At 42.8% G+C, this 14,405-nt stretch overlaps 1 protein-coding gene across 1 annotated transcript in view; it reads left to right on the top strand.

The window, feature by feature from the left end:
• The window catches only part of tox3 (TOX high mobility group box family member 3), a gene marked incomplete at its 3' end in the record, with an annotated part of 44,940 nt that extends 37,938 nt beyond the window's left edge, over positions 1 to 7,002 (top strand). The window contains exons 4-7 of the mRNA XM_084436774.1: positions 4,470 to 4,733; positions 5,039 to 5,266; positions 5,621 to 5,701; positions 6,145 to 7,002. Coding sequence (XP_084292900.1) covers positions 4,470 to 4,733; positions 5,039 to 5,266; positions 5,621 to 5,701; positions 6,145 to 7,002 — 1,431 coding nt within the window. The remainder of the gene's footprint in view (positions 1 to 4,469; positions 4,734 to 5,038; positions 5,267 to 5,620; positions 5,702 to 6,144) is intronic.
• Between the last annotated feature and the right edge of the window lie 7,403 nt (positions 7,003 to 14,405).

Raw genomic sequence — 14,405 nt, 5'->3', positions numbered from 1 at the left:
CAGATTTTGTAGTTTTCATCTCGTATAGCTGTCTTGACAGTGAATAATTCCTATCTGTGATAGCCTGTCTCAGCTTTATTAGAAACAAAACCAACGTCTCTGTACCTGTTCTATTTTCGAATCCATCCATGTCGATGCCTAGCCAAGTGCTCCACTAATTCCTTTCCCCTAATGCCTCGCATATGTCTTGCAAATTGGCCACAGATGCTGTGGTTCTACAAAAAGAAATACATTTCTCGGCTGCAGAAACGCCTGGCAAGCCCCAAATCTGAAGTCACTATTTATTTAATCTGCTCTCCTAACAAGCTCCTGACTCTCATTTTTGTCACCCAGCATGTGTCCTCCTGATTTGTGATTGGGTCTCAATGGTGCCAAATAGTATTGCAAGTAGAGCTGCCAGTGTAGCTTTATTCACAGTTCCCCGTGTTATCTCAGCCCGCTGAACAGCGCTGGTTTTTGGATTGTGTTTCAGAAAACCACACTATCTTTTCACTATCTTTTTAGCCTCGCCTCCTTTCATGGGGAAACACAGGCAGGTCTATGCATAAAACATCCCCTAGAGTGTGCCATGTGTTATTGGGCCAGACATGTACAGTAGTCAGCTAGAGTAGAGATTAGAGTAGAGATCAATTTAGAGCAGAAATCCGCCTTGCTGTTGGGCTCGGTTCCCTTCTACAAATGGACGCAGTGAGGTGGTGCCTATGTTTACATGTGAAGTGAGCGCTGGCCTGTGTTGTGTGTTTTTAGATATGCTTGTGATTACTGATAGCACACACATTACAATTGATGATATCGCTCTATATAATAATAGTACCTCAACTGTAGACAATGGTCTGAAGTGCAACTACCGGGTTAGCAATTTGTAGCACATGATTTAGGCTACATTATTAGATATACTTTTATCTAGTGTAGATTGCCCCCTGAGATTTGGACTGGTCACAAACCGCTGTGTCCTGAAAATGGAAAATATAACCAGTGTTCCAGAAACCATGGCTTCTTTTTTTTATGGTTTCTTACACTTCTCTTATCTCCATTCCAAGCGGAGAAGCACTGACATCAGTTGTACATCAATTTCAGAGAGTGGATTTTTTTTTTCTGCCCCGTTTCTTTTCTCTTTTTTCATCCTGCAGACAGCTATTGTGACATATTGGGTCAGACAGAAATGAAAGATACTCATGCAGGCATGCAATACTTGTAATGAAGTCTCAACCTGACCTTCTGTGTGATTGATTCTGTAATTTAGTTTTCTCGGGCAGTCCTTGAAATGAAATGATATCATGTTGAACAAGTTTTAAATACCCACAGTGCATCAGGAGGAATGGGGGAGGGGCACTGTTGTGGGGGTGAAGGGGACAAGAAGGGGGAGGACGAAGAGCAGGAATGTGTTTCAGGTTGGCGGGGGGGGGGGGGGGGGGGGGGGGTGTTTAGGGGTCGTAGGTTGGGAAAGGTTTGCTGGACTATGTATGCAGAGTAGAGAAAGTAAGGTTTGTGTGTGCCTGAGACAGGGGACTGGAGAGAAAAACAATTTATCTTCACGCTATTATAGCCTTTACCAGTATTCAACACTCCATTTTTCTCATTTGGCTTAAGCACTGAGTTCTGCAGGTAGCTAAAAGTGGGAAAGAAAATAAAATGGTGTTCCCGTTTAGAAGCAGAGTAAAGCAATATGTGCAGGGAACTGATAAACTATCTTTAATAGGACTGACCTTTCATGCTGGCGAAAGTTACTGGGGGATTCATCCTTATAATTACCATATAGATGATTTCAGACCTCTCCAGCAATGGGACATATCCAAGAGCTCTGTCGTTGATTGAATGGAAATTGAACTTCTTAACATTCTTTTCAGCCTGTTACAGCTCACACAGTGCCACTGTTAATAAATTCCCCCCCTCCCCAAATTCTGATCCAGTATCTTGAAGAACAGACCCTAGGCCCTCTTTTCATTGACATCCCTATTGAGATTTTTATCACCTGCACTTCTGAATGACTAATATTGCGTTTTCACTCCAGCTGCTGGTTATTTCCCTAGGTGTCGTGGAAGGGTCTTGGCTTTTGTTGGTTTCTTTATAGCATCTAATAGTTGTTGGGATGCTTTGATGCTGAGCAGAGGGAAGGACAGTCATCGATCAAACCAACCAATGGGCTTCTGACAGCCTGACAGGTACACATGGGCAGGCTGCGTGTATCATTTTGCTGTAGGCTTCATGAGCTTGGGGTTTTTAAAAGGTACACGTTGATCATATTTCCTTCACAAAGCCTTATTGATTGGAGGGTAGATTGCATAGACTCAGGGCTTACTTGTGTTTGATGGACAAGCGTGGATACAAGCATGCATGCACGCACGCACACACACACACACACACACACACACACACACACACACACACACACACAATAGGTAAATGGGAATGGGCACATCTGGCCACTGTGCACTCAAGATAAGGACTTATTTGCAGATTTATGATAACTATCAAAATACCTAGTTAGATGACTGCTGTGGCTGCAGACAATATTGCAATCAAAATGCAAATGAGAGGACAGAAGGACATTAACTGACTCCACACTCATAATCACAGCCGCTATGCTTTCAAATTATGGATTTCCATTTACTATAACTGGTACTGGCTTATGTCTTTTGATGTTGGATAACATGTTGTATTTGTTCAAATTAGGACTCTGCTGTGATATTTTCATTTACTGTTCGATCGCTCATTTCTTTTAATGTTGATCATTATAAGCTGTTAAAGCTTCTGAAATGTTAAACCTACTGTTTTTAATATCACTTATGTCCATGTGGTAATTTAGCAAGCCAGGCAATATTATCATACCAAGGGCCCATTGACATGGCAGATTTTTGTTTTGTTTTTGGTACACAAAAGCAAAATGGACATAGCCTACACTTCTCAAGTAAGGAAACAAAGCTGTTGTTTACGGAACAGAGCAAGGCCAGTGTCAAGAAAATTCTGTATTGAAAGGAAATTGCAGAATGTGTCATTGCTGTAAGTAAAATTGCATCAGTGGGTTTGGACCAAAGTGTTATTATACAGATGGCCATGGCTAATGAGTTCAGTATGCATCTTTGATGTTCTCACCGAGCGGAGAGCTCTATGAGAGCCCTTGTGTGCTCACTAATGGAGATGACAATGAGACTCCCACATCAAGTAGAACATTCTAGACCGATATGTAAATCATAGTCACTCACTCACACAGGCGCCATTATTGCACCATTTATTGAAAGGGGGGGGGGGATTGAATGGTAGCATACTGTATTTGCAATATCAGAGAAAAATACCTCTTTGAATCCTACCCACACTCTTGTGCAACGTTCTATGCAGATGTAAATATGGACCACATTCCACCCAGCAGATTGCATTTATGATAAGCAGTAGACATGGCATATGAGAAAGGAATGGATTGTAAATCTAATATGTTTTTGTCTGAGAAGGTGTTAGGATATTGTTTTGAAGACGGTGGCTCAGGAGTTTCTTTCAGTAAGGCCAGGTGCATGGGTTTATGATGTGTTGATGTTGGGGGAGATTGAGTTTGTGTTGCTGAATACCAGATGGATGTGCCCAGGGAGAACAAATCACCTTTCTGTTGTGTTCACTTCTTTCTCTCTGTTCCTTGTCAGCCCTTCTAGCTCTCTGATCAGTCTTCCCTCTGGGAGACAGGAAGGTCCTGTAATTTCAGCCTTGCTGCAATCAATGCAAACACTTCACCTCCTCCCTCTCCGAAAGAGGTTTTGAAGACCTACATGTTTTATCAGGAAAATTTATAACAATGTTGAAGATGTTATTATATTATATCTAGTATAGTAAAATGGAGGCAAATGTCCAATACAGTCAAATGTATCTCCCTCAGCAAGTTGATTTATGGAGTTGATAATATAAGAACCATATTTTTCAATCTTTGGCAGTCAAAGTATGATCTATGAAATCTTCCAGCAGATCTCTTAAATGTAGGGTTGGTACCGTCTTGTGCTTCAATCATCGAAGCAGGGAAAGTTATATAACCTTCCAAATGTTGAACGTCACAGCAAAAGTAGACTTTTGAGTTGTTGGGCACATAGATCCAAAGTTATTTGAATGAAATGATAGTGTGTACAAATTTTGACTTGACATCTTTTTCCCCCTCACATTTGAGGTAGTGTACGCATCTGACTCCACTGTTATCCATCTCTTTGATATCCACCAGGGACTGGCCAGTCAAAGCCCTGGCACACAATGGTCTTTTGAACCAGATCAGTTCAGTTGTGTAATCATGTATTTTTGGCAGATGATGTTAGGTACTCAGGTGTCAAGATAATTCATCACGCTCAGTAATGGATATGTTAAAGTACCCAGGGCAATGTATAGTGTGGTCATGATATCTGACAATCTGTAGACTGTGATGACCCGATTCTTCCACTGCAATGCAGGTGTGTCCTATTGACTGATTTTTTCCCCCTTGTTTGTTCCCACTGATTCAGAACATTGGCCAGGGACACCTTCGCCAGTACCCCCCTAACCCTGCTATGGTGATGAGGTCCATTATCAGCATGAACAACCCCAATGCCATGATGTCACGGAACCAGCTGACCACCATCAACCAGTCCCAGCTCAATGCCCAGTTGGGCCTGAGCATGACTGGTCAAAACATTGCCCACACCTCACCCTCCCCGCCGGCCAGCAAGTCTGCTACGCCCTCACCCTCCAGCTCCATCAACGAAGATGACCAAGACGATGGCAACAGGGTGAGTAATAGCCAGACCTAGTAGATACCATCAAATCAAATGATTAGCTTCACTGCGCCAAGCACAATGAAATAGATTAATAAAGAACAATGAATTCTAAACTGCTTCAAGTTCACCCTGATGGTTATGTCAAAACAAAAGATTAGCTTCACTGTGCCAAGCACAATGAAATAGATTAAAAAAAACAATTCTAAACTGCTTCAAGTTCATCATGATGGTTATGTCACAATGAGGATGTCATGATGTCAACAACCTTGTTTGAGTCATATAAGCGCTGTTTAAATAGATGCATTAATGTGTGACAGGTGATTGGAGAGAAACGCCCTGCGCCAGACGCTGGGAAGAAGCCCAAGACCCCCAAGAAGAAGAAGAAGAAGGATCCCAATGAGCCCCAGAAGCCGGTGTCGGCCTACGCCCTCTTCTTCAGAGACACGCAGGCGGCCATTAAAGGCCAGAACCCCAACGCTACCTTCGGTGAAGTGTCCAAGATCGTAGCGTCCATGTGGGACGGGCTGGGGGAGGAGCAGAAACAGGTAACACACAGATCTTTTTCATCTAGTGGAAAAGATAATGTTTGATCGTTGGCAAACAACTGCTCCAAGTGGGTGAATAAAGTGAAATTGCAGGTTAACTCATAATCTTTTTTTTAGTTTTTTTATCTCTGGATCGATACCTGGCGGTCCCTTTGTATTACAATATGGAGTGTGATACTAAATTGCATGTTCATTGAGTTCTGAGTTTATGGATAAAAAAGGGAGGCAATTGCTAGATCCAGATCTAGGAAGCTGACAGCTTTGACACTATAAAATTACCTCAGGTTGGAGGAGCCATTGAGAGATCGCTTGTTTATCTCATGCCTTTAACACCTATCCATCTTGTCGTTTCAGGTATATAAAAGCAAAACAGAGGCTGCCAAAAAGGAATATTTAAAAGCCCTGGCCGCATACCGTGCCAGCCTGGTTTCTAAGGTGAGACACTGCCTTCACTTCTCACCCTGCAGATGTGTGAATTTGATACTTGATACTGACAGGCAGTAAATTGAATATTCACATTTTGTCAAGCAGCTCATCAGCCTGGTGTATCATTTCAAACCCATACTGCCGTTGTCGTTGCGTTTCCGAGAGAGCTTCTTCGTTTGACTACCTAGAAGTGAATCTGATTGCGGTGGCTCTTAACCCGTTTAGTACTGTTCAGTACAGTGCCAACATTCCGAATATTAATTGGATTTTCCCTATATTACTAGAAAGTGCAGTTTCTCAGCTTTTAGGAAGTGTTATAATGTTAGAATTTTTTAAAGATTTTTTATATTTTTTTACGGATTAAAAAATAAAGATTTTTTATATTTTTTTAAATGTTGCCGTTGACGCGGTCGTATTCAAAGGGTTAACTAATGCATCCTCGTCTCTCCCAGGCCGCGGCCGAGTCCGCCGAGGCTCAGACCATCCGTTCGGTGCAGCAGACCCTGGCTTCCACCAGCCTGTCCCCGGGGCTGGTGATGCCTTCGCCCCTCTCCCAGCACCCCTCCATGTCTGCCGCCGCCCAGGCCCTCCAGAACGCCCTGCCCCGGGCCATCGCCCCCAAGCCGCTGCAGATGAGGCTGGGGGGCGGCCAAATCGTGACCTCGGTGTCCGTGGCCCACCAGAACATGCCCCCCGGCGGGGTGCCGTCTCAGCTACTGGGGCAGATGGGCGCGGGGGGAGGCGGCAGCGGCGGCGGCGGCGCCATGGTGGCCGGAGCCCAGTCCACGGCCGTGTCCCAGATGAGCCCCCCCATGCAGCAGCAGCAGCACACCAATGCCATGCAGCACCTCCAGCAGCAGCAGATGCAGCAGCATCTGCAGCATCACCAGATGCAGCAGCAGCAGATGCACCACCAGCAGATCCAGCAGCAGATGCAGCATCAGCACTTCCAGCATCACCTGCAGCAGCAGCTGCAGCAGCACCACATGCAGCAGCAGCAGCAGCAGCAACAACAACAACAACAACAACAGCAGCAGCAGCAGCACATGCAGCAACAGCAACTGCAGATCCAGCACATGCAGATGCAGCAGTTGCACCAGCAGCAAATGCAGCATATCCAGCAGCAGCAGCACCAGTCCCAGTGTTCCCCGCCACAGCACTCCCCCGGAACGCCTCACTCCGTAGGCGGCGGCGGCAGCGGAGGCTCCGCCTCCCTCGGCAGCCCCCAGCCGGCGCCCCCCCAGCAGCAGCCCCACCCCTCCCAGATCCAGGCCCACGCCCAGGTCCTGTCCCAGGTCAGCATCTACTGAGCCAAATGGAGCCAAATCCTTATCTCAAAGAAGAGGGAATAGAATAAAAGCATCATTCCACGTTGCTTTTCTAAGTTGCACTTAAGAAGTGTGTAAGAATTAGAATGTTTTACAAAGAACTGTCCATTGTTATAGACGGATATGCATACACGTGTACAAGGGGCAAATACCTTAGCTGGATTTTTTGTCTATAAAATAGGCTGCGCTATGAGGAAGTCTGTAGGCAAGTGCCCATTGATTGTTTGCTTGTTTGTTGGTCTTTCTCTCAGTCGTCAATTCGAAACAGACTCTGGGCACATTTGTGAAAAGACTGGTTTATCCTTGACAGGGGAAAAGCCCTGTTTTTATTTAACGATAAAGCTTTATTTATGAGGTCAAAGCAGTCAGTTCAGCCCAACTACTGGACACTATGAATGGATTTCAACCAAGGCATTTTTGGCAGCTCTGGCCTCTCAAAGAGAGCAACTGAACTGAGACTTACAGGTACAATACTGGAGACCAGTAACCCACCCCTCCAAAATTCTGGTTCCACACATGCCAGTAAAATGAAAGACTCCTACCTTGTCCCTCTTTCTCTCTACCCCTACATTCCTGCAGATGTAACTGTTTAACAATGGCCTGAGGGAACTCCTCGATCAAATCATCATGCTTTTCAGGCCAAGTGATATCTGAGCGCATTCATCCAATGTCATGAAGGCAGACAATGTCTTGAGGAAAAAGGGAACTGAAAAATGTCCTGGGGGTGGGAACTGTTGTCGGGAGGAATGAAGACACTAAAACATAAACTGCCATAGATCATTTATGTCATCATATGTCTTCAAACTGTGACTGTAATCTGCTGTACGTGTTTTGTAGATTTGGGAGCAATCAGACCTCCTCTTTCCAGTAAAATACCCTCAAGATCATTTCTTCAAAAGCGTGTAACTGGCACTCCAAAAGAAATCTCCTTTTATGTATTTGTTTTTACCTCAGATGTTTCACAATTAAATTATGTTTTATTTTGTGTAATAAAGGGGATATTTTATGGTACATACAAATTCCAGGATCAAGGTTAACGGTTTCATGATTGATGTATTTTTACACTTCTCCTTGATACTCTAAGGAATCCTATTGAAAGTATAAGAAAAGAACAAGCAGAGCCATTTGTTGCACTGTCAAAGCAAATTGAAAAGGCAATGGGGGTATTTTTGCCAGCTGTATGAAATCCATTAAAAGAGAAAGTTGTACATTTACATTTTTCATATCACATGTTGTAAAGTTTTAATATGTGAGGCTTTAATTAAAACGTTGGTAAATGACCTGTGGATTGCTATTATATCACATTGTGCGTTTCTGCTCTTTTCTACATTTTTATGAGTTACAATAGCAGCTATTAATTTGTTTGTATTTTGCTTACAGATGAAACCAACTGCTTTTGAAAACTGTCAGTAGAATAAATGCATTTCAGTATGAATTTCAACTTCTTTTGAGCTTTTAATAGGAACATTAATTTAACTTTGAGTTTTGCTTGGCCATGAAAGGAAACAAACCACAGACATTCCTTCACTAATGATAGTAGCCATAATTTTGTATGAAGTATATTATATTTCGTTCTGTCTCCTCGTTTGAATTTAAAATAACAATCACAAATATTTATTTCAAGAAATCAGTTCATTTCAAAGATTATAGTAGCCATAATTTTGTATGAAGTGTTACTTCATGTCTCCTTGTTAGTTATTGAAAATTATAAATAAATACATTGATAATAATTATTAGAACTCAGTTCATTTCAATACAGTAAGAGATTTGTATGTTTTCTAAGTAATTATATGAAAAGAAACTTTGCATGGATATGACCATTCATGTTGCCATCATTATAGTGTGTATGTTACTCAGTGATTAAAAATTGAGTCATTATGTGAGAAAACAGTGTTGAGACTGGACAGGATGGGCATGTGTAGCTGGTTCTTGTCTCAATAACCTATTCTCACTGACCAGTGCTTTGGATTCCAACTCTTTCTTCCTATGTATGAATTGCTTCATTTCCAAGATCTCTCCAGGGGGTTCTGATCTTCCTTGAATATGGTGAGTGGGGGAGGGTAGTCTAGCAAACAATGATTATCATAGACCCACAATAGACTGCACAAGACACTGGACTAGGAGGGCCTTTTTGCAAGGCAATTGTGAAATGTAGACCTGATCTGAACAGTGTTAGATACAAATTAAGGACAGAATCTGTTCCCATGCATATTTTATACAAGCTTGATAGAATGTTCAAATTGTGCTTCTATTTATTTAGTTAGTTTGAGAAGGCATTTGTAATTTGGGCTGAGACTGGGCGGCTGCTGCAGTGATTGGCTCTTCAGCTCTGTATGGAAACGAAGTCCATTTCTCCGCTGTGATTAATTGCGGCATCTGTCCTGTCAGAAGCCGTAGTGAAGAGGTCCGCAGGAAAACTGCAAATAAGCGCTGGCAACTCTCTTAAATCGGTTATGATGAAATGAAAATTATAAACAGCAAGAGCTGCGCATGACCTGAATCTCAATTGTGGCGGGGTAGAGGGGTGAAAGTGGGGTGTCCATGACGACCAAACACATGCTTTAAAAACACAGTAATGAGGTTGTGGGAAATGGCTGTTATTATTCTGAACAGATTCGCGGCGGAGCACATTAATAATGCATGGAGCTCCTTGTTATTCCATAACCCCGTAGCACTGCGGTCACTGTGTGTACAAATATCTCACAGCCAGGGTTGGAGTTATGGGACTCCTCAATAAAAAAGGTTACAGCTTTTCCAAACAAGTGCTGCATCCACAACACATTTCAGATGATAGTGCATCCGTTTGGTGGAATGGATTAGATTACAGTAAGTGACTATTTGAATACATTCTAAATGCTTGCTACAAGCTTTTTTCTCTCATCCTTCCTCAAGGGATTTGGCTTTTTGTAGAGAAGTGAATCTATTATTATTATTATTATTATTATTATTATTACTATGACCCACTGAAAATAATAGGTAACGTGCCATTAAACAGTCCCCTACCACTGAGCAAGTATGATCTAATCTACAATGGGCGTAATATGTCATGTGATTCATCCAATCATGGACTGACCCAGTTGTCTTCCAAACCCACAGCGGTCAGGGGCTTGGCAGTATGTCGTGGACGAATGAGAAGCCAGATGTGGAAGCTGAGGGAGCTCATATTTTAATGATTTATATGGGTCCTTTTGTTGTTTTCCTGTTGAATGAACAGATACAATGCGGGTATAACAATAGGCCTGCTGCTACTGACCGGCTGACCGACAGACCCACGCTGCAGCCAATCCCCCCCCCCGTCCCGTCTGGACCCCGGCCACGGATGCAGACCTGCCATTTTCAGCAATCAAAAATATGTCGTCGTCCCCCCCCCCCCCCCCCCCCCCGAAAAAACTCCTTGACTCCTAACACCTGGTCCTAGAGAGCGGACAGTTGACCCTCAAGTCCAATGGCAAGATTTATTCAAGGAGCCATTAAGCTCTGAGCCCAGTGACAAGCTATGTTATTAAGGTATTCTTGACCTTGCAGTACAATGGTGAGGCTTTGTTTCGATGTCTATTGACCGAAAGGCTGCCCAGGATTTAGGAAAATGGACTCTCACTGACCAATATTAACCGTTGTTAAGAGAACTTTTGACCTGCCAGATGGAGGATAAGCTTAGTTGTGATGATAAGCAACCTCACGGGATAATTTTGAGAGTGATGGACTGTTGCTAAAAGGTTGTGATGACCTCATACCACCTACAGTATGTAGAATTTTCACTCTTTTCATTATTTTCAAAAGAACCTAGGAGAGAGCATATTCCTCAGCCATTTCCTGTGTGATTACTGTGACTGTGTTTTCTATGAATAGTCTGAAGCATACTACATTTCCAAGTGTTAATTCCGCAGCTCCCTCTCTCTATCACACACACGCGCACACACATGCGCGCACACACACACACACACACACACACACACACACACACACACACACACACACATTCTCAATCCTTGGATTTCTCCACAGTGATGTTGCCTTGGTGACATAGTGAATCAGTCTTTAGGCTTATCCCCCACTGTTGTTGGACTCTGTGAATGTAAGCCTGATCAACCACTCTGTTGACCCCTGTTAGCCAGGATCTCCGTCGTTGACCTTCATCAGCCTGACACAGGCACTCTAATTACAAGATTGGAATCCAAAAATGCAACATCAGAAACCAAAGATATTGATGTCCATACACTGAGCCTAAAACCAATTTATATGATGAGACATCTACAAGAGGATGGTAATCCCAGTATGATTGCCCCTAAGATCTTTCCAAATCTTATAGAGCATGGAGTATAACAGCTGATCCCCAGACAGGTTGATCTCAATCTCAATCTTAACAAGTTTGTTTTTCAGGCCCATGTCTTGTAGATTCAACTGTTGCTTCTGCAGCTGGTGACTGATCACCAACAAGACTCAGAGCACCGTCCTCAAACACAATCAGAGAGAGAGAGAGAGAGAGAGAGAGAAAGAGAGAGAGAGAGAGAGAGAATCCACAGTCCTTATTTTCAACTACAGAAAGGTCATCTCTCTATAAGGAGGGAAACGCTGTGTCTCTCTTTGCCTGTAGCCTATCCTGCACACTGATACTGATGTGATAAAGTTACTGGACTCGGCTTAGTAGTGGCTTCACCAAATGTTGAAAAAACAGCTACATTTGAAACAGAACTGTTACAATGGCCTGAGGGAACTGTACGCTACGCTTTACGTTACCACTTTAAACTTCTGCCCCACAAAGTACTATTTGAGTCGGACAAGTATGTCAATCTAGCTCAATACTTGCGCAATCAGGGAAATTATGCTCTCTTTGTGTCATGTCCATGTTAGACATATCGCAAATAGGGCTAAATATACAAAATAGCACACTACCACTTTAAAAGGGCCATGCCACCATTAACACAATTTCCTGTATAGGAAGCTGCATAGGGTAATGCATGGCTATTGTCATCTACTCAACCTCCACAATGCTACAGTCATCCTCTACAATGTAGAGTCTACATCCACCCAAACCAGGCAGGTCCAGTCTGGCTTAAGGCTGATGGACGTTCATACAGCTGTTTTTGATAGTTCTGGATACATTTCATTGCCTGCCCTATGCGCTTCCCTTTAGGTGGTGAAGTAAGCAGACCAAGACACAGTGGCTTATCTGGACATCTACACATATTATCACATTTTGATTGAGTCAGCAGGTAGGTGTTGTCTGTAAATAACTAAGTGTTAACAGGCCTGCCTGTATATGGTCTTGATACTGTATGTATAGACAGACAGACAGACAGACAGACAGACAGACAGACAGACAGACAGACAGACAGACAGACAGACAGACATAGATAGACAGACAGACATACATAGACAGACAGACAGACATAGATAGATAGACAGACAGACAGACATAGACAGACAGACAGACAGACAGACAGACAGACAGATGGTCCTTAAATAGGCTACAGTAAGCGTAGGCAGACCTGAAAGCCCAATCGTAATAATATCAGAACGAATGAACATAGCACAAAACAGTATTAGGTAAGACAACTCAAACTTCTTCTAAGTGCTTTATTAAACACACAGACAATCAGGTCGTAAAAATAGAAAAATATTGTAATTTTGCACATGTGCTCTCATGACTGGCCAGTGGTTGTGACCATTCTTGGAATGAAGAGAGGCGTGTAATACACATGTACATTCTGTAAATGTGCATAGAAGTAAAATAACAGGTACAGTATACCGTATACATATAGACAGTGTTGTTTTGCAGACCATGCCTGGAAAAAATCTTCAGGATTTGCTAAACTTTATGGAGTGGACACTGGCTGTCACCATCATGCATATGAGTGAACTTATAAGAGACAATGTACATGAATCGTTATTAGGCCATATGGGAACACTAATACCTCAGAAAAATGTCTGCATGTTTGCAAGCCTCCCCGTTGGCTATGTTGACTCATAGCTGCCGTCATCTGAACTTGGTATTTGCCTACGAGCCGATACAGACACAAAACAAAGTGCATTCAATTCAGACACATATTGACATATACTGTACCTCCGCCATCTTTATAGGATTATATAATTAATTTAATTAGGTAGGCTCCTGACAGGGAAATAATGCCTCCTCCAAAGCATCTACAACAGTGTAATTTGTGTTTTTGTAGGCTACAACAAGCTTCTTTGATGTTAACATACTAGTAAACGTGACCAGTGAATACTGTTGAATAGGCGCATGTTCAATCGTAATCAGACTGAGGATTATGGAGAAAGTTGAATGACAGATATCTGTTCAAAACTACGTGTGGGATCATACTGAATAGCCTGCCTATTTCCTTGCAAATTCGTGGAGCCCTTCAGCACAACAAGGACATTAGGCCTACACCCTGAACTGCTCTGCTTAAACTTGAACAGCTCTCTAGGAACGTTTTTGTTTGCATTAAACATAAACGGACATGGCGACGTGAGCGTTGTAACTGACAGCCTCTTCTGTGAGGTTTGTAAACATTCACGAAGGAGAATGAAAGTGAGGCTGAGGGCTGAGGGCTGTGAGGCTCATGCCAAACGCAAACGTGGCTATTTGGCAATAGGCTAGGTAGCGTTGCATTACAGCCATCTTCTGGAGAAACTGGGTTAACAAAGTCACGGAGAGAGGGAGTGATAAAGAGACATGCTCCGCCCATCAGCCAGAATTTAAAGCAGTTTACATAGAGGTAGCCTAATGTTAAAGTTGCACTGAAATGAAAAAAGCATTCTGTCCCGTTTTGGTTCACATAATTGGTCATAGTGTTCACCTATTCAACGATGTATGCCAAAAACAATTCAAAATTCTACTTTTGTTGTAATCTTATATCAAAGTATATAATTTCTTACTTCCTGGAAAACGGTAGGTCACATGCAATTATGACAACAGGTACCTTAGATTTTAGGCCAATAATCTCACAACATCCACCCGTCAATCAACGCTATCCTTCTATCGAATCTGTCTAAAGTTCTTAAAACCCGTCCACTTGTCAATGTTCCAATCAAATTCCTCTAAACATATGTCCCACCCTCATAGCTTGTTTGCGTCAGAAATATGTCAAACTAGGGAAGTTAGATGATCTCAAACGTCCGTTTCAGTGCGACTTTAAGCACAAAGCACTTGCCTGCAAGTCACTATTTACCCTGTGTTCAAATTACGATTCGAGGGCGGTGGCCTTCGCTGATTACGCGATTAGCCGCAGGTTTTGTACATCTAACGTAAAATGTATAGGCACAGATCACACTTTATGCCAAGGCCAAGGTATGGTTTGCACTACACTCGTTAACGTACATACTGCGTCTGTCTCAAGTCTCTCAAAGGGGCCATGCCATCCAAAAATGCATTTTTGTGTATG

The sequence above is a fragment of the Borostomias antarcticus genome (assembly GCF_949987555.1).
Source record: "Borostomias antarcticus genome assembly, chromosome: 4".
NCBI lineage: Eukaryota > Metazoa > Chordata > Actinopteri > Stomiiformes > Stomiidae > Borostomias > Borostomias antarcticus.
Note: the sequence above shows the minus strand (reverse complement) of the source record. Positions and strands in the feature narration are given on the sequence as shown.